General features: G+C 54.8%; 1 protein-coding gene across 16 annotated transcripts in view; it reads right to left on the reverse strand.

Annotated features, from left to right (window-relative positions):
- Positions 1-19,590, reverse strand: part of MCF2L (MCF.2 cell line derived transforming sequence like) — a 198,872-nt gene that overhangs the window by 39,999 nt on the left and 139,283 nt on the right. For all 16 annotated transcript variants that reach the window (XM_066237338.1, XM_066237337.1, XM_066237335.1 and 13 more), the window contains one exon: positions 3,754-3,844. In XM_066237338.1, the coding sequence (XP_066093435.1) occupies positions 3,754-3,844 (91 nt within the window). The remainder of the gene's footprint in view (positions 1-3,753; positions 3,845-19,590) is intronic.

Below are 19,590 nucleotides of genomic sequence, written 5' to 3' on the forward strand. Positions count from 1 at the left end.
GACTCAAACCACCTTAACTGCAGTTTTCTTCAGCGGCATGCTCGAGGGTAGAGATTTAGCTTGAATTAGGCTAGCTCTAGACATAACTCTGTACACTCTATCACAAAACCCCCAAAAGCTAACACACACAACACTCACACATACATACGCAGTAGAACTGGGTTAAAATGTAAAACGGCATCCCAGAAGATACACTTAGGTATTTTATAAAAGATACACCTCTATCCCAGGACAGTCCAAACTTTGAATGAACAAACAGACAAAGAGCAGTGTTTGAATCCTCAGCTTCAAGTCCTGTGTCTGCCTGTGTCCACCGGCTGAGATCATGATCTGTGACAGGTAAGGACACCCATCGCCCCAATGCCCCATTGGAGCTGATGAAGGCTCTATTCTTGATGGAGGCACAGCGAGGATGGGCTGGGGGACATTGGACTTTGGCTCCTCTACTGTCTTATTGTTCTATTCTAAGCCAGGCTGAAGGCATCCAAAATGGAAAACGAAGAAAACCCCAACTGAAGAAAAGCTCAGCTCACAGGACAGCACACACGGCGGCTAAAGATAGCCCGCCGTTATGTAAGTGCTGAACCTCAGTGCCCGGGCACGTTTGGTGATGAACAGTGTCTGCCACCGCCTTGCTTGTGTAGCACCTGCAGAGTGGCCAGGGCACTCTGGCGGCACTGTGCACACGGGCCGCCTGTGCACACGGGCCACTGTGCACACGGGCCACTGTGCACACGGGCCGCCTGCGCTTGTGCCGGCTCCTCCCGAGAGCTCTGTTTTCCACCTCCTGGTCCCACCACAGCGCCATGGTGGAGGTCAGACCCACACCCTGGCTCAGAGATGGACACACGCACAAGGAAGGCAGCAGGGCCTGGCTCAGGGCCAGACCGTGCATACGGGGAGCCTGCGATGGGTCCTGAGCCCCCGGTGATCCGGGCGCTGTCCCAGGCTCCTCTTATGTGCTTGTCTGGCGTCTCTGAGCAGAACTCAATCACCGAGTCCTGCCAGCTGTCTGCACCCCGCTGGGCTGTATACGTCTAGCTTTTCCCCCTGTGTCCCCAGCACCTCGCACAGTTTGGGGCACATCGCAGGGTCTTCATAGATGTGTTGAATACACGAGTAGAATATTTGGCATTAATATCATTAATTTCTTATAACAAAAAGCATTGGAGTTCAAAGAGAATTTTTGACAACTCTGCTGGGAAAAAGCTAACATCTGGGATTTCTAAACCAGTATTGGGGAACTCTGAGAATTACAGAGAAAAGGATAGGAAAAAAACACAAAACCTCTGTATTTTTATTGTGTAAGAATCAGCGCAAACCTAAAACCTCAAATACCAATTTTTTAGCTATAATTTTCACAGAACAAAGTTTTAAAGAAAAGCCAGCTTGCTTCATAAAATAATCTGATTATAGACTTGATACTAACTAAAACTCCAGTTATACGGGGAAACTTGAGAGTCTGACTGACAGCTTGGGCAGGCAGGCCTGGGCCCTGCTGCTGAACTGTGGGGTGAGCTGAAGGATTACTTCCACTTAAAAGGCCCTGGCCGGTTGGCTCAGCGGTAGAGCATCAGCCTGGCGTGCGGGGGACCCGGGTTCGATTCCCGGCCAGGGCACACAGGAGAAGCGCCCATTTGCCCCCACCCCCCTCCTTCCTCTCTGTCTCTCTCTTCCCCTCCCGCAGCCAAGGCTCCATTGGAGCAAAGATGGCCTGGGCGCTGTGTATGGCTCCTTGGCCTCTGCCCCAGGCGCTAGAGTGGCTCTGGTCGCGGCAGAGCGATGCCCCAGAGGAGCAGAGCATCGCCCCCTGGTGGGCAGAGCATCGCCCCTGGTGGGCGTGCCAGGTGGATCCCGGTCGGGCGCATGCGGGAGTCTGTCTGTCTCTCCCCGTTTCCAGCTTCAGAAAAATACAAAAAAAAAAACAACCCCACAATTTATCTGTTTCTTAAAAAGCAACCCTACATTTGGGAAACTTATTTCTAACCAGGAGTAACTGATTAACTTGAGAGATATTTACGGTGAACCTGCCTCACCTGGGGTCTGGGCTGGGCGCCTGACCACATGAAGATGGACAGGGCGTGGCCTTGACTTCAGGGACGCCATGATGTGCAAGAGTGACTGTGTACTCCCACAATGCAGAGGGGAGGCAGGAGACTCCCCGCCTCCTGCTCGGCTGGGAGGCTGGGCGAGGGCACGCGGAAGGATGAGAAGCCGCCAGGGCGCGGGGTGAGGGCATGCCAGGGAGATGCACGTGTGTGACGGCGCGGAGAAGCACTTCCTGGCAAGGATGGGAGACCTGGACCCCACGCGGTGTGCCCGTGACCACACGGGCGTTACAAGAGTACTTGGTAAGCTTCGGAGGATTTTAAAACAGGGGAAATCTGATTATATAACAGATGGACTTCTTTTGAAGCGCTCTGAAGTGTTTTGTTTCTGATAAGTGGCGTTGTGGGAAGCGTGTGTGTGTGTGTGTGTGGGGGGGGGGGGGATGGGAATGGGAGACGCACCGGGGCGGTACAGGGAGGAGCTTTATCAGAAAGACAAAGGTGGGATCCAACAGTTCAAGAGCTGGTTTGCACCACAGTGATGTAAGTTGTAAAAGTCAGAGCAGATACTGAGCCTGTAATTATTGTTAAGATAAAATAATGAGGCAACATATAAGAAAGGAATTAATTCTCTCACTCTACCCAGAACGAGAAGTTAGGAGAATTTCACTCCAGGGATGTTAGTTAGGCTTTTAAGAAATGCTGGGGAGCAGCGGAGCCATCCCTGTGGAGGGGGGTGGGGGCGGTCACAGCTGCCCTGGGTCACCCTGCTGGACAACAAGGAAACTTTCGGTCCTTCCGCTGCCAGGACCGAGCACGGGTAAACCCCGCTTGCCGAGAAGTGCTCGGTGGAGGAGCTCGGGAGTGGGGGCGGAAGCGGGGGCGGAAGCCACTGGCGAGAATAAGGTTCAGGGCTCCCTGCTGACTGAACTCTTTCCTCCTGAAGCCTTTCTGCGGGACAAAAACAGCCTCAGCGGCAACCACAGACCAGCTGCTCTCCTGCCCTGGAGGGCAGCACGCACTCCGCAACCCGGTTCCACGGACGTGCAGATGAATTCCTTGGCAGTGAGGGTTACTAAACGCAGGAATGGGTTCCAAGGAAGACTAAGGCTTCTTCTGATTTAGGTGTAAAACTAAGCAATTAAATAGTCCGTTTGGAAAGGAGAAGGTCACTTACCAAACGCTTTTCAATACAGTTTCAAACTTCTATCCTGAAGATTCTCTGTAACACACTCTACAGTGTAGAGTCTACACCCTGTTATTCAAGGACCTTGTGCTCTATTTAAGAAGGAATGCACAGTAAAATCCTGAGCATCTCACATACTGAATGGTCAGAAATTAACCAGCTGGTGGAACTGTTTTCAAATTAAGACAGGCCCCTAAGAGTTAACCCGTATGAGAACACATGCATGCGCAGGCACACACACACACACACACACACACACACACATTCATGCACATACATGCCCTAGCAACTGGAGGAAGCCAAAGAGGTGGGGCTCCCAAGAGCCCCTTGGCCTGGCCCCAGGCCACCCCGGGCTGCTGCTCTGAGCTGGCTGCGTACCACAGCTCTGCACCACATCGTGACAGCCAGAACCTAAACTGCCACCCAGGCAGATGGGTCACTAGAAGAGAAACACTGCCATCCCCCAGCCCAGGAGAAGACGAGGTGGGCACGTCACAGAGCCAGGGCACTGACACTTACTGCTATTCGCAGGACGGATGCCTTCACCGAGGTCCATTTGTCCTGCCTTCGGTCTATGACCAGAATGAATCCAATGCCAGCATCTTGTAAGCTGAAAGGAGGGGGAGAGACATCAGCAGTTAATGTGTGCAGCAAGATGGGCGTTCGTGTAATCTCAAAGAAATCCTTATGATAAAATGATTCCTCCTATAATCCTTATGCCACTTCCGCACTGCACGGCAAGATGCGTGCCAAGCCGGCGTCTGAGCGGACTGCAGCATTTCCATGCCCCTCGTCCGGGCAGTGTCCAGAACTCGCTCTTATCTCAAGACGGACCGATATTTTCTGTGTTTTGCTTATTTCCCAGCTTAACAACAACCATCTCACAAGGCGAAGATCCAGGCAGAACCCATCATTCCTGGAGCTGAATCAATTTTGGTTGCACAGTAAGAGCTGAGTCATTTTCTTTTCTGGGTTGACCTGCTGGCTAAATCCTCCAAGACAAGTTTTAAGACCCACACATTACATTAGTTCTAGCATCTGAGGTCCCCGTGTTCATCCACATTAGAAAATTGCTCTTGGTGGCATCACTCCAACTTTGGGAGAAAATCCCCGAGGCGTCCGAAGGCTCACACACATCGGGTGGAAGTGGGAGAGGAGGTCTGGCTCCTTGCAGCAGCAACATCTGTGACAAAGATAACACCGAGCGGCTGGGTAATGATAACCTCCGTCCTGACTTAGCCTAAAGCAGGAGCCCGAGTCACTGGGTAGAAGCAAGGAGGCTCTCCTCCGTTGGCTAATTTCACATCTAAGCCAATTGTGTGATGCCAGCAGCCGCCACTGCCAGCCAATCCACGCAGGAGCAAGAGAAGGGCAGCCCGAGGCATCGACTGGCATCGCTCATTTCCAAGGCTCTGAAATTAAGGGAGCCACTTCTGGGCTTAAATGAAAAGGATGTGGAACAAAGATAAACTCTGCAGTCTGTGACAGCCTGCTTGTCAACATGACGTAATAAAAGCCGGAGCTCGGCATATCCCAAATCCTTCCTGCCTCTCAGACTTAATGATGGTGACAGCGATACACAAAACGCACACTGCTGTGGGTGTGTGCACACCGCGTGGGTGTGGGCTGTTCATTCTGTGCTCGTATCCACATTTGACCATGAAGGACTCTGTGCACAGGAATCTGGTTCAACAACAGCAAAGGCCTTCCGGGCAAATGTACAAGTCAACATCAACTCTCTTTCTAAACAGCTTGTATGCTGTTGACATTAGCACCCACGTGTGCACACAGAGTGAGAAGCAATGATTCTATTTCACACCTGCACAAGGTGCTCCAAGCAGAACTGTCTCCTGTGCTGCCTTAGTTCTTATGGAGGTAAGGTTTTTTTATTTTGTTTTGTTTTGTGTGTCGTTCAAGTCTCAGTGCCGAGAACCTAGGTTCACAGTGGTGTTGCTCCCCACTGCACCCCGGTCGCGAGTGCTCGACACAGGTGCCGGCCAGCTTGCCTGATGCAGGCTGGGCAGGTAAGGTAGGAAGTTGGGATGGAACAGAAACTCTAGTCCCCGGGGCCCGGACCCTCCTCTGGGAGGAGGGATTCTTTTGTTCTTTGGGGTTGCTCCTGGCCAGCCACTGCACTAAAAGTTTGACCCATAGTCTTCCTTTAATCCTCATCACAACCCCATAAGGTGGCTGAGAGATGAAGCACACAGCTTGACCGAGAGTCACAGCTAGTGAGCACAGATGGCGTGAACCCCATGGTCTGGCTCTGAGTCAGGGCTCTCTGTCTGCATGCCACCTCCCAGGCCAAGCCCACCCTCGGAATAAAAGAGCCTCCGCCCGCCCCTCCCACCCCTTGGCTGCTCCTAATGCTGGACACCAGGCAGAGACCCTCCTTCAGGGGTCCCTGCACTACTCTCAGGTGCCGAGGGACATGCCGAGGGGGTCCCACCCCGGAAGCAAACAGCAAAGGTGCCCGCGTACCAGAAGCCAGCTCACGGCCCAGGAAAACTCTGCCACGTCCTCCTCAGCTCATCTCTTACCATATTTGGGAACAGTGACTCAGAGGCACACAGACTTAACAAATATAAGGTATCTTACATAAGGATGTGGAGACCCTTCGAGCCTCCCATGTGCCCACGTGACTGCAGCCCAGGGCGAGGCTGTGTGTTTTGCCCTGTCCCTCAGGAGCTGAGGCTTAGCAGCCCACAGGGTCCCCTCATTCCACTCGCCACCAGCCTGAGGGGGGTCTGGATCTGCCCACACGAGGGACCTGGAGCTCAGGAAGCCTTGCTACACTGCTTCCCTACTCCCGAATACGTGACCTCGTATGCCCAGGGGACAGGGTGGCTCATGCTTGCCAGAAGCTACCCCCCAGAAGGCCCCTTGTGTGCCAGGCCTGTGGCTGACTGTGCTGGAGGTGGTGGCATGGAGTAAGCAGGGAGCAAATAGTTCAGAAGCTGGCAGCCACATGGAGTGTCCCAGCACCATAGGCACACATGGCCTGCAACACACACATGTTGGCCTCCAACCTCAAAACACTTGGATCAGAGGGCCGCCCTGGCCAGCTTCCCGGCAGCTGAGTGAGGCTGATGAGCTCACTTTTGACCTAAATAATCAAAAGAGGCACAGAGCTGGAATAAACTGTTTTTGGGATTCACCCACTCACTGGGGCCTTTTCTAACACCTCATGGCTCACTGCTCTTGGTTGCCCATGGCCTGCTAACTCCACCTGGGTGGCCCTCAGAGGCTGGGGGTCCGACCTCCCCAATGCTGGGAGGGAGCAGTGAGGACAGTTCAGAGACGAGGGCTGGGCGGTTCCCTGCCATGAGTGAGGCCTGCCGTCACCCGGCATCACATTTGTCTAGCTCTGGGCTGAGCTGCCTCTTGTTCCCCAGACTGGGTGGGAGAATGTGGGACTTGTCCCCTCCCCTTCCCTGGTTTAGACCCAATTTATCACAGAGCAGGGACGGGCAAGACACCAAGAGAAACCAGGATGACAGAGGAGGAAAGGCATTCACAGAGAGAGTGGCCGTGGTGAGACCACTGAGGGACGGAGGGGGCACGATGAAACGGGCCTGCTTCTCCGGCCGCAATGTGCACCAAGACTCCTCAGGATGCCAGAGTGGGGCTGGCCTTCATGCATTTCTAACTGGCTCGCTGAGCTGCTGATCCTGCTGGGGTGGCTGCTCAACCATGGGACTTGGGCAGGGTCGGAAAAGGAGGGTGGGAAGGAAGGGGGCGGTGGGCAGCGACAAGGCCCCCCCCTTGCAGCATGGAGTGAAGTGGGGCCCCCATGATGCAGCAGGGAGGACAATGCAGAGGTCTGGGGTGGGGGCGTCAGCGTCACGCTGGAGGGCGCGAGTGAGAGGAGGTGAGCAGTCAGGAGGTCCATGGGGGAGGGGAGCTGCTGACATGGTGACAAGCCAGCTGGTGTTTTTGGAGGAGAGGCCATTGGGAAGAAGTTCTGAGGGACTGGCAGTCTCTGCTCCTCTCCAGGCCGAGATCACTGGGGAGTGGGAGAGGACACACCTTCTGCAGAACAGCAGGGCCGGGGCCGGGCATCGTACACATCCCTGCTGGCCTCAGTCCCCACACCTGTTCTCTTTCCCTTCTCACAGGGCAGGGCCCTCAGGAGATGAAGCAAGGAGGGCAGTTAGCTGTAAGCAGCTGTATTCCAAAGCCGGGCTATATGCACAATTTGAAACATATTGTGTCCTAGTTGTAGGAATAAACAAAAGCACCAGTGGAACTGCAGAAACAGGTAAAAACCTGAGGAGGAACTTGTGCGGGAGAATTTTAAAATATGTTCTGACCAATGGCGCCCTCTGCTGGCTGGAAGTGAGTACCGCCGGTGACCCAAGTAAACACCTGGTGCCCCAGGCAGGAATGGGAAGGGCAGGCTAACTTTAACCAGCTGTAATGTGCTTACAGTGACTTCTGGGGATCCCACCACCCTCTCTGGCCCCTGGACACTGCTACAGTGTCCCAGTCACCTGTTGGGATGCGTGTGTGGGAGTCCTGCCTGGCCCAGGCATCTGGAGCAGTCTGAAGGGCTCAGAGCCTGGGGATCTAATTCTCAGCGCACTAAGCTCAAGTGTGCTTTTCTGGTCTTGGAAAAGCCAGGATGACAGCATGGTCTTAAGGCAGACCTGCTTTGGGACAAATCCCTTAATGCCGGGGCATTTATCTTCTCGTGAGCATGTGGCTGATTCCTGCTGGGTCTGCACTTTTAAGCATAGGAGGGACCGTCACTCAAGAAGGCCCAACCGGCTGCAGGCGTCACAGAAGATTCTCTGGAATCCACGGCTGTGCTCTGCCTGCTGACCAGTCTGTTGCCCTCTGTGAGAGCTCCCAGCCCTGGCTCTCCTCTCTGGCCTACCGGGGCCCCCGGCGGGAGGTCATTTAGAGAACAGGCTGGTCAGTGGTTTTCAGTTAGCTGACTGGGGGCTCTGTGGGCTTTGAAGCCACTGTACTCCTGGGTGGTGGAAGGAGGTGAGGCTTCTCAGGAAAAGAGACCATGTTAAACCTCCAGGTACAGAAACCACGGGCTCAACTCTTTCTTGTAGAATTAGGAATCAGTGGCCCCACAACTTGAAAGACCTCAGTAAGATTATCCCCCCTCGCTGGAGAGACCCGGAGGGGGCCTTGCCCCGGCATCTGTAGCTGGTGGGGGACACACCGGAAAGGACCCCTATCACGCCAAGCTGCCTCTGCCCTTCCCGTGTGTCAGGGGGAGTTTTTGGTGCCATCAGACGTCTGGTAGCCAAGAGATCACACGTGTTGCTGCGGCAACCCCGACCTTCCCAGGAGCCATCATCACCCCGAGGGCTACTCTGAGAGCTGCATCCGCGGCCCCAGTCCACACACACCGTCGGGACTCCACCCTGCCTGCCTCCTGCTGTGCTGAGCCCAAACCCACCCTCGGCTCGCCTGACTGGATGGACGAACGTCAGATTGAGAGAGAACGCCAGCCCTCTTCTCCAGCACGGACCAGAGCGACAGGGCGCTTTGTCTCTGCCCAACCCGGGAAAGGAACGTGCCATCGGGGCACTGCTCCCCTTCCCAGACTCCTCCAGCTCCTCAACAGCGGGGTCCCTTCGTTCAGGGCCAGCACCGAGACCCTGGAGTCTGTGCCTCCTCTGCGGAGTCAGCCAGTCCCTTGCCTGGGTTTGTTCCCTCGACTCCACCGCCCGTCCTCAAACAGCACCCCATGCCAGCCTGCTGGCTTTCCAATCAGCAGCAAAACAATCTCTTTAATCGAGGTTATAACTGTCTTTTAAAGAATTTATACTTGTTATTATTGCCACCGAGAGACTGGGTATACGAACGGACAACGGCCAGGCCAACCTATAAAGAATAGATGACTCTAACCCACCCCCTGAAGCACCCAGCCTGGGCAGCCAGCCTGCCACCCGAAAGTCACACATACAGGAAGTTGGCTGTTGTCCGTAGCAACAACCCCAGAAGCCAAACAACCACCGCATAGCAATTGGTCCCTGACGGTCTGAACATTTCAATGACTGCAGGCTCTCCAACGCCTGTCCCTGCTCCCCACTCAGGACCACCCAGAGAAAGCCAAAGGTGTTTCCTTAACCACCGCTGCACCCGAGTGTCTGCTGTGGGTGCAGCGGCTGCTCGTGAGGGCCAGACCCGGACCCAGCCAAGTCAGGCCCATTGCTCTGGAAGAGTATTTTCTAGGATGTAAACATCAACAGGTTATAGCAAGCCAGGTGGGCTTCAACACAGGCTGACTCTGTGGGAAGGGAGAAGGCCTCGGTTTTAAAGAGGAACAGACCAGACAGGGGCATTTCTGAGTACACCCATGGCTCCCGCTGGGCTATGCTCCAACCTATGCCCAGGGCTCACATCTCAAAGCTGGAGGGTGGTGAAGCAGCCCCTTGTCAGTGTGAAAGGCCCACTGAAAGCCCAGGCGAGTGTTTTTGGAGCCGCCTCTAACACAGCCTGCTCAGCCTGGCGCCGGGACTGGCGGAGACAAGGCCGGTGTTGGGGGCAGCGTCAGGCCGGGGCATGCTTTCGCTGGAGGCGGTCTAGGCTGGTGTCCGTCCCAGACCACCCCTGGCAGGTGGAGGCACAGGTGTCACATGGAGCCCGACTACCCATGGTAGGGCTCCCATGGGAGAGAAGGCCCAGCCTCCCGGTGGGTTGGGCAGGATGGCAGGGCCCTGGCTAAGCAGAAGGGTCCTGAGGGCCGGGGCAGCCCAGAGGGGCCAAGGGAAGGGCGGGCCTCGCCAGTGGCTGGGTGGGGGGTGGAGACAGGAGGGACAGCTGGGGGGTGGAGACAGGAGGGACAGCTGGGGGGTACTGTTCTATAGACTTGTAGAACACATGGCTGGGTGGGGGGTGGAGACAGGAGGGACAGCTGGGGGGTACTGTTCTATAGACTTGTAGAACACATGGCTGGGTGGGGGATGGAGACAGGAGGGACAGCTGGGGGGTGGAGACAGGAGAGACAGCTGGGGGGTACTGTTCTATAGACTTGTAGAACACATGGCTGGGTGGGGGGTGGAGACAGGAGGGACAGCTGGGGGGGTACTGTTCTATAGACTTGTAGAACACATGGCTGGGTGGGGGGTGGAGACAGGAGGGACAGCTGGGGGGTGCTGTTCTATAGACTTGTAGAACACATGGCTGGGTGGGGGGTGGAGACAGGAGGGACAGCTGGGGGGTGCTGTTCTATAGACTTGTAGAACACATGGCTGGGTAGGGGGTGGAGACAGGAGGGACAGCTGGGGGGTGCTGTTCTATAGACTTGTAGAACACATGGCTGGGTAGAGGGTGGAGACAGGAGGGACAGCTGGGGGGTACTGTTCTATAGACTTGTAGAACACATGGCTGGGTGGGGGTGGAGACAGGAGGGACAGCTGGGGGGGGTGGAGACAGGAGGGACAGCTGGGTGGGTGGTGGAGACAGGAGGGACAGCTGGGGGGTACTGTTCTATAGACTTGTAGAACACATGGCTGGGTGGGGGGTGGAGACAGGAGGGACAGCTGGGGGGTGCTGTTCTATAGACTTGTAGAACACATGGCTGGGTGGGGGGTGGAAACAGGAGGGACAGCTGGGGGGTACTGTTCTACAGACTTGTAGAACACATGGCTGGGTGGGGGGTGGAGACAGGAGGGACAGCTGGGGGGTACTGTTCTATAGACTTGTAGAACACATGGCTGGGTGGGGGGTGGAGACAGGAGGGACAGCTGGGGGGTACTGTTCTATAGACTTGTAGAACACATGGCTGGGTGGGGGGTGGAGACAGGAGGGACAGCTGGGGGGTACTGTTCTATAGACTTGTAGAACACATGGCTGGGTGGGTGGTGGAGACAGGAGGGACAGCTGGGGGGTACTGTTCTATAGACTTGTAGAACACATGGCTGGGTGGGGGGTGGAGACAGGAGGGACAGCTGGGGGGGTACTGTTCTATAGACTTGTAGAACACATGGCTGGGTGGGGGGTGGAGACAGGAGGGACAGCTGGGGGGTGCTGTTCTATATATAGACTTGTAGAACACATGGCTGGGTGGGGGGTGGAGACAGGAGGGACAGCTGGGGGGTGCTGTTCTATAGACTTGTAGAACACATGGCTGGGTAGGGGGTGGAGACAGGAGGGACAGCTGGGGGGTGCTGTTCTATAGACTTGTAGAACACATGGCTGGGTGGAGGGTGGAGACAGGAGGGACAGCTGGGGGGTACTGTTCTATAGACTTGTAGAACACATGGCTGGGTGGGGGTGGAGACAGGAGGGACAGCTGGGGGGGGTGGAGACAGGAGGGACAGCTGGGTGGGTGGTGGAGACAGGAGGGACAGCTGGGGGGTACTGTTCTATAGACTTGTAGAACACATGGCTGGGTGGGGGTGGAGACAGGAGGGACAGCTGGGGGAGTGGAGACAGGAGGGACAGCTGGGGGATTGGAGACAGGAGGGACAGCTGGGTGGGGGGTGGAGACAGGAGGGACAGCTGGGGGGGTACTGTTCTATAGACTTGCAGAACACACGGGTCCTGGCTGTAGGCAAGGTCCGCTCTGCCCTTCCTGGACCCCTCAATTCTATTTCTTTGCATCTCTCTTTTTTTTCCAGCCCATATTGTGACACTGGTCTACCAAAGTTAGCAAATGTTAAAGGGCTTTATTTTCCTTGTTTTCCTTTTGCAAGCGAAAAGCTGTAGCTACTTTTCTCTCTGCCCATGTGATTTGCCTGCCTAAGTTCAAACCCCATGACTTTGAAAGTGTTCTCTGAGCATTCAATACTGAACCTTTCTTTGCTGGCTGTTTCTTCTCTGTTTTTATGATTCAAAAGCTTAACCTGTTCAATATCATTTGAGCACTGTGTTTATCTTAACACTGGTAAGCTTTTCATTCTAGAAAGAAAAACAGCAAATGCTTTAAGAAAAAAAAAACACCTCTCCCCCACACGGTAGCGCATCTGTTCTCAAAGTCACATGCAGTCCCAGTTACAGCTGGCGAGAGTCGGATGTGGACAAGGACGCCCCAGGTGAGCTGGTCCCGGCCACGGAGCCCTTTGTCACAAAGCAGTGGCACTGCCTCTCTTTTTCACAACCCGAAAGGAACAGTCCATGTCAAAGAAAAAGAAAAGATAAACACAGTGCTCAAATGATATTGTGACAGGTTAAGCTTTTAAATCATAAAAACAGAAAAGAAACAGCCAGCAAAGAAAGGTTCAGTATTTTGCTAAAGAGCAAGAAAACTTGCATTCTGTGTTCTTTATTTTAAAGTGGTTTAGTTTTTTGTTTTTTTTTCAAAATCAATAAATATAACATTTTGACAAAAATGAACAGAGAAAGCCCAAACTACGCCACCTAGGGGAATCACGGTGAAAACACTTGGAACGTGTTTGAAGCATGAATGGAGAGGAGCAGTGACCATCTCCGCTCCTAGATAAGGAAGAGGGAAGAGGTTCCCGTGCAGCCCGGCTCCGGGTCCACATAAACCTACCCTGTACAGGAGGAAATGAGTCTGTTAGCCGTATTTCAAAGGCTAATTTCTAATGTAGCTTGAAAGCACAGCCATCAACAGATGAATGGAATAAACAAAATGAGGTACATCCATACCACGGAATACTACTGGCCTTAAAATGGAAGGAAATTTTGACACAGGCTCCAGCAGGGATGAACCCTGACGACATTATGCTCAGTGAAATAAGAGAGACACACGAAGACAAATGCCGTGTGATCTCACTTCTGTGAGGTCCCTAGAGTCAACACATTCATAGGAAGAGAAAGTAGGGTGGTGGGTACCAGGGGCTGGGGAGGGGATGGGATGTTAGTGTTTAATGGGGACGGTTTCCGTTTGGAAAGATGAACATGTTCTGGACATCTATTGTATGACAATGTGAATATACTTCATGCAACTAAACTATGTACTTAGAAATAAACAGCTGACCCGTGATAAGTTGTATATTTACATATCTTACACATTTAAAAAAATACTATAGGCCTGACCTGTGGCAGCTCAGTGGATACAGCGTCGACCTGGAACACTGAGGTCGCCGGTTCAAAACCCTGGGCTTGCCTGCTCAAGGCACATATGGGAGTTGATGCTTCCTGCTCCTCCCCTCTTTCTCTCTCACTCTCTCTCTCTCTCTTTCTCTCTCTCTCTCTCTCTCTCTCTCTCTCACACACACACACACACACACACTTTTTCTCCTCTCTAAAATGAATAAAAATTTTTAAATAAATAAAAATACTATTAAAAAAACTAACAAACACATATATCCTTTAAATACATTTAAAAAACTAAAAAAGGTGCACCCCCTGGCCAGTTCTTTGTAATTGTGGGGTGAACCGCTCCCTGGGGGCATACAGGCACCACCTTGGGAAGTCAGACGCAGGCCGAGGACCTTCCAGAAAGCGGAATCCGCTCGTTACCTGCCTCAGGTCCGTGCCTCAGGTCCGAGCCGCAGCCCCCGCCGGCCGCCTGACCAGCTCCTGCGTCCCGAGCACCGGTGCTGGACCTGGCAGCCCCTCCTCTGTCCTGCCCGCTGCTCACCTGGCAGCTCAGAGCGTATCTGGCTTCTTCCTCTGCCTGGATCCGCCTCCGGTGTCTCCTCTCCTCTTGCAGCTGAAACACTAGCTGCACAGGCTTCTGGGCGACCCGGGCCTCCCCCCCCTGCACCACCCCAGCCCCCATGGGTAGGTGGGCTGGCAGGTGCGTCCTGCGCATTAAGGGACGGGCTTCCCGGGCCCCACGCCCACGCCCCCATGAGTTTCCTTCACTATGCACTTGGAAATGGCTCAGATGGTCAGTTGTATGTTATGAACAGTTTTCCCTCACAGCAAAATGTCATTATTTCCAAGTAAAGCAAAGGCCGTGCTTTCTCCCCCTGGGCAGAGAACCAGGTAGGCATCTCTTGGCCTTTTCCCTGTAAGTCAGGGGTCCCCAAACTTTTTACACAGGGGGCCAGTTCACTGTCCCTCAGACCATTGGAGGGCCGGACTGTAAAAAAAACTGAACAAATGCCTATGCACACTGCACATATATTATTTTAAAGTAAAAAAACAAAACAGGAACAAATATAACATTTAAAATAAAGAACAAGTAAATTTTTTTTTTTTTTTGTATTTTTCTGAAGCTGGAAACGGGGAGAGACAGTCAGACAGAATCCCGCATGCGCCCGACCGGGATCCACCCGGCACGCCCACCAGGGGCGAAGCTCTGCCCACCAGGGGGCGATGCTCTGCCCCTCTGGGGCGTCGCTCTGCCGTGACCAGAGCCACTCTAGCGCCTGGGGCAGAGGCCAAGGAGCCATCCCCAGCGCCCAGGCCATCTTTGCTCCAATGGAGCCTTGGCTGTGGGAGGGGAAGAGAGAGACAGAGAGGAAGGAGGGGGGAGGGGGTGGAGAAGCAAATGGGCGCTTCTCCTATGTGCCCTGGCCGGGAATCGAACCCGGGTCCCCCGCACGCCAGGCCGACGCTCTACCGCTGAGCCAAGAACAAGTAAATTTAAATCAACAAACTGACCAGTATTTCAATGGGAACTATGCTCCTCTCACTGACCACCAATAAAAGAGGTGCCCTTTCCGGAAGTGCGGTGGGGGCCGGATAAATGGCCTCAGGGGGCTGCATGTGGCCCGCGGGCTGTAGTTTGGGGACCCCTGCTGTAAGTGAAGGGCCTGGCCGCTGTCAATGGGCCCCACCCTGTCACAGCCCGTGTGCTCTAACAGATGGACACCTCCCACCTCTGGGCCACTCGGCCTGGCGGCCACTGGCCACATGTGAGCTGAAATTTCACTGGCCTGAACCAGGGGCTGAACTTTTACATGAATTTGGTTTTAATTTTTAAGTTTAAATAGACACACAAGGCCAGTGGCCATCATACTGGATGGCAATGACAGAGAATGACCCCTTCAACAAAAGTAGAGGTCTCGAGGGGAGGCGCAGCCTCTGGCTCCCCCAGAAGAACATCAGACACAGAGATAGGGCCCGTCGGTGTGCAGGAGGTCACCGCAGTGGGCAGTGGTCACTGAGCTCCCACAGCTTCAGACCACGTGGAGCCACGGGCTGAGCAAGGTCACCACTGACAAATGGCGAGACCAGACCTTTACCTGCTAATTCCATGGCTGGAGGAGGGAGGATCACAGAGCCAGAGTGTCTGAGAACTATGACACCTGGGATCCCTTTCTAGGCGCCCCATCTCATACACAGAATGCCAAACCCAGCGAGGACAGCAACAGGCCTATCCAACCGAGCAGGGCTCGGAGACGGAGGGTGACGGAAACCCCGAGAACAGAGCAGGACTCAGAGACGGAGGGTGACGGAAACCTCGGGAACAGGGCAGACTTGGAGACGGAGGGTGACGGAAACCCCGAGAACAGAGCAGGGCTCGGAGACGGAGGGTGACGGAAACCCCGAGAACAGGGCAGGACGCGGAGACGGAGGGTGACGGAAACCCCGAGAGCAGGGCAGGACGCGGAGACTGAGGGTGACGGAAACCTCGGGAACAGGGCAGGACGCGGAGACGGAGGGTGACGGAAACCCCGAGAACAGAGCAGGGCTCGGAGACGGAGGGTGACGGAAACCCCGAGAACAGGGCAGGGCTCGGAGACGGAGGGTGACGGAAACCCCGAGAACAGGGCAGACTTGGAGACGGAGGGTGACGGAAACCCCGAGAACAGAGCAGGGCTCGGAGACGGAGGGTGACGGAAACCCCGAGAACAAGGCAGACTTGGAGACGGAGGGTGACGGAAACCCCGGGAACAGGGCAGGACGCGGAGACGGAGGGTGACGGAAACCCCGAGAACAGGGCAGGGCTCGGAGACGGAGGGTGACGGAAACCCCGAGAACAAGGCAGACTTGGAGACGGAGGGTGACGGAAACCCCGAGAACAGGGCAGGGCTCGGAGACGGAGGGTGACGGAAACCCCGAGAACAGAGCAGGGCTCGGAGACGGAGGGTGACGGAAACCCCGAGAACAAGGCAGACTTGGAGACGGAGGGTGACGGAAACCCCGGGAACAGGGCAGGACGCGGAGACGGAGGGTGACGGAAACCCCGAGAGCAGGGCAGGACGCGGAGACTGAGGGTGACGGAAACCCCGAGAACAGGGCAGGGCTCGGAGACGGAGGGTGACGGAAACCCCGAGAACAGAGCAGGGCTCGGAGACGGAGGGTGACGGAAACCCCGAGAACAGGGCAGGGCTCGGAGACGGAGGGTGACGGAAACCCCGAGAACAGGGCAGGGCTCGGAGACGGAGGGTGACGGAAACCCCGAGAACAGGGCAGACTTGGAGACGGAGGGTGACGGAAACCCCGAGAACAGGGCAGGACGCGGAGACGGAGGGTGACGGAAACCCCGAGAACAGGGCAGGGCTCGGAGACGGAGGGTGACGGAAACCCCGAGAACAGGGCAGACTTGGAGACGGAGGGTGACGGAAACCCCGAGAACAGAGCAGGACGCGGAGACGGAGGGTGACGGAAACCCCGGGAACAGGGCAGGACGCAGAGACGGAGGGTGCCGGAAACCCCGAGAACAGGGCAGACTCAGGGGCTGGGTCCCTCACACCAGAGGGTGTGTGCTGCAGCCATGCACAGACAGACACCAATGGTGCGTGCAGAGGAATGTCCCCAATATGCTGGTGATGAAGAGGAGGAGGGCAGTAACGGCAGATGTCTGTGCCCCACGGGACAGAACATGTTGGTTTTACCCAAACTCTCAACTCTGTGGGGGAGGGAAGCAGGAGGCGAGGTGAATGCTCTCACTTTTTCACATATACCTTTGGAATTGCTCAGGATGCATTTGCACACACACTTTTCTATCTTTATATTTAAAAATCAACTGAAAATTCCATTGGAAATCGGAGTGGCAGTGAGAAGGAAGGTGCTCCCGAGGGCTGAGGTCACACTGGTCTGAAGCTTCGCTAGCCGGAGGGGCGCGTGCCTGGGAAGAGGCAGCCAGCAACAGGAACACGAGCCCGCTTGGCGCTGGGCTCGGTCTCAGAACGAGCACGTAAGGAGCGCTCGGAACTCTCGAGGGGAGTCAAGCCCACGCTGACATTTGTGCTTCATTCCAGATCCATCTGTCTCTCTTTCCTATGGTCCGTGCACGCTGCACGTGGGTGCGTGTTTGTGCCTGTGTACGTGTGCTGTACACATGCTGATTGATGTGTGTTGTGCACACACGCCTAGCTGTGGGCACACCTGTGCACGCACGCCTCTTATCAGGGTGGACGTGGCCCATCGCTGAGAGCCAGCTGGGAGATGGGATCTCTGTCTCCCAAGCGGCTGGGTGATCTGAACCAGGTCCATGGAAAGTCAACGTCACTGTACCAGCTTCAATTAACTTTAAGAGCCCCTGAATTACATTTTAATTGGGCTGAGTAGAGACTGCAGCACTGGTGATCTTGATATTATCTTCCCAATGCCGGGTACAGCAGGTGACTGAGCCCTGGGGCCCACCACAGGGGCTCCTGCGGGGCTGCCCAGGGGAAACGCAAGTCTCAGGCTGCTGTCTCTGTGTCTGTGTCTTTTAACATGAAATTTATTTTAATTTGTTGTGTTTACATACATTCTACTGTCCCCCCAATACATCCGCCCTTCCCCGTGTTCCCCAGCACATCCCCCTTGTTTCCCTCCCTGTAACGCCCTCCCACCCTTTTTAAAGAAAAGCCAGAAATGTACTATCTCAGTGTTGGCAACCCTGTGTGTGTGTGAGTGCACACGCCTGTGTCCCTCTGTGCGTGTGTGTGCGTGTGCACACAGGCTCTGTCATCCTGATCACAACTTGCTTAGTGCTGGATTCAGAGCAGGTGCACAGAGGGCACACGCTGAGGGTGACAGAAGTCAAATGTCACTCTTCCTGTTGTGCTGTTGGGTAATTTCTACAATCTCTACCAGCATAAACATGCTGTTAGTTCTCTCACCTTAAAGGAAAACCCCATTTGCCTCCCTCTCACCAGCTAACTGGCTCATTTCTCTCTCCCCTGGGGAGCAAATTCCTAGAAGGAGGTGTCTGCACCCCGTGTCTCAGACCCCTCACCTTCCGTTTTTGTTGAATTTTCTCTAGTCAACAGCTTAATCCAAACCCTTCACCAACACTTCCTCGACAGCCCTCAGCATCCTCAAAGGCCTGCACGCAGTGAGACTCCCACTGAATTTCTCATTCTCATCTTATTTCACCCATTGGTAAAGTGACCATAGAATGTGCTGTCACAGCTGGGACACACTTGTGAGGGGAGGGGGCCAGGAGCAGCTGCAGGCTTAGCATGGCCACCCACCTAGCACCCTTTCCACCTATGTCGAGCCCCCCCCCCCCACAGCCCTACAGGACCTGGGTGGGGCTCTCCCTGCTGAGAACCCAGCTGGGGCTGAACCCCTCCCCCCACTGCATTTCCTCCTCCCCTCTACCCTCCCCCAGCTGGAACATCTGGGGGCTCCCCCTCTGCCCACCACCCCAGCCCTGGGTCCTTACCACCCAAATCCACACCCTAGCTGGGGCCTCGCCCTAGAGTTTCAGACTCACCTCACAGTACCCAAAGGTACCAGCCCTTCACCCGACAGGCCCCCTGGATCTGCAAGTGACATCTCAAACCCAACACGACCCTCCTACATGCTCCTTCGGTTCTTGAGTGACTGCTGTCCCCAGACTGTCAGTTTGGCCATCTCTAATTCCTCTCCCCCTCCTTCCTGCTCCTGGCAAGGGGACCTCTGTGAGGACTGTCCCCCATGAGTCCTTGAGCCACTTTTTCATGGGGGATCCCTTCTCGCTGCCCCTTCCGGCATCCCTCACCTCCTTCCTCTCTCGTTCTTTCTTTGTAAAACTCGGAGCCCTGTGTACATTTTACTGATTTACTACCGAGGATGCAAGCAGCTGGACTGTTATCTTTGCTCACTGTTGGGTCCACGTTGTCCAGCACACAGCAGACGGAGACGGGGTGATGCCCCTGAAGCACCCTTCTGGGCCTTCTCTGTCATGTGACTGTCTAGGGAGGTCACAGGCCCACTCTCCAGGGCTGGCCCTGTGCTTCACTGTCACTTGTCCTCTCAAGTCCCTGGGATTGCCCCTACCTAGGCCTGGCAGATGAAGGCAAACACACCCCATTAGGATTTTCAAGGGTTGTAGGCATCTGAGCAGATGCCCAGCCCCCTAGCAAAGGCAAGAACTCACAAGGACACTCCCACTGCGGCGACCATGTTGGCTGGATGCCAGCTGATACACGAGCCAGTAAATCATAAAGTCCTCCCATGTCCCCTTCACTGAGTCATTTTTTTAAAAGGACAATAATCTGCCTCATGTTCACGTATGTCTGACACAGCTGAACAAAGCCTCTCTGTTTCATGTAACACTTCACAACGATCAATAACTATTAATCAAGTGTAATGGCTAAAATTGGGGAT

This window comes from Saccopteryx bilineata, chromosome 6, assembly GCF_036850765.1.
Source record: "Saccopteryx bilineata isolate mSacBil1 chromosome 6, mSacBil1_pri_phased_curated, whole genome shotgun sequence".
Lineage (NCBI taxonomy): Eukaryota > Metazoa > Chordata > Mammalia > Chiroptera > Emballonuridae > Saccopteryx > Saccopteryx bilineata.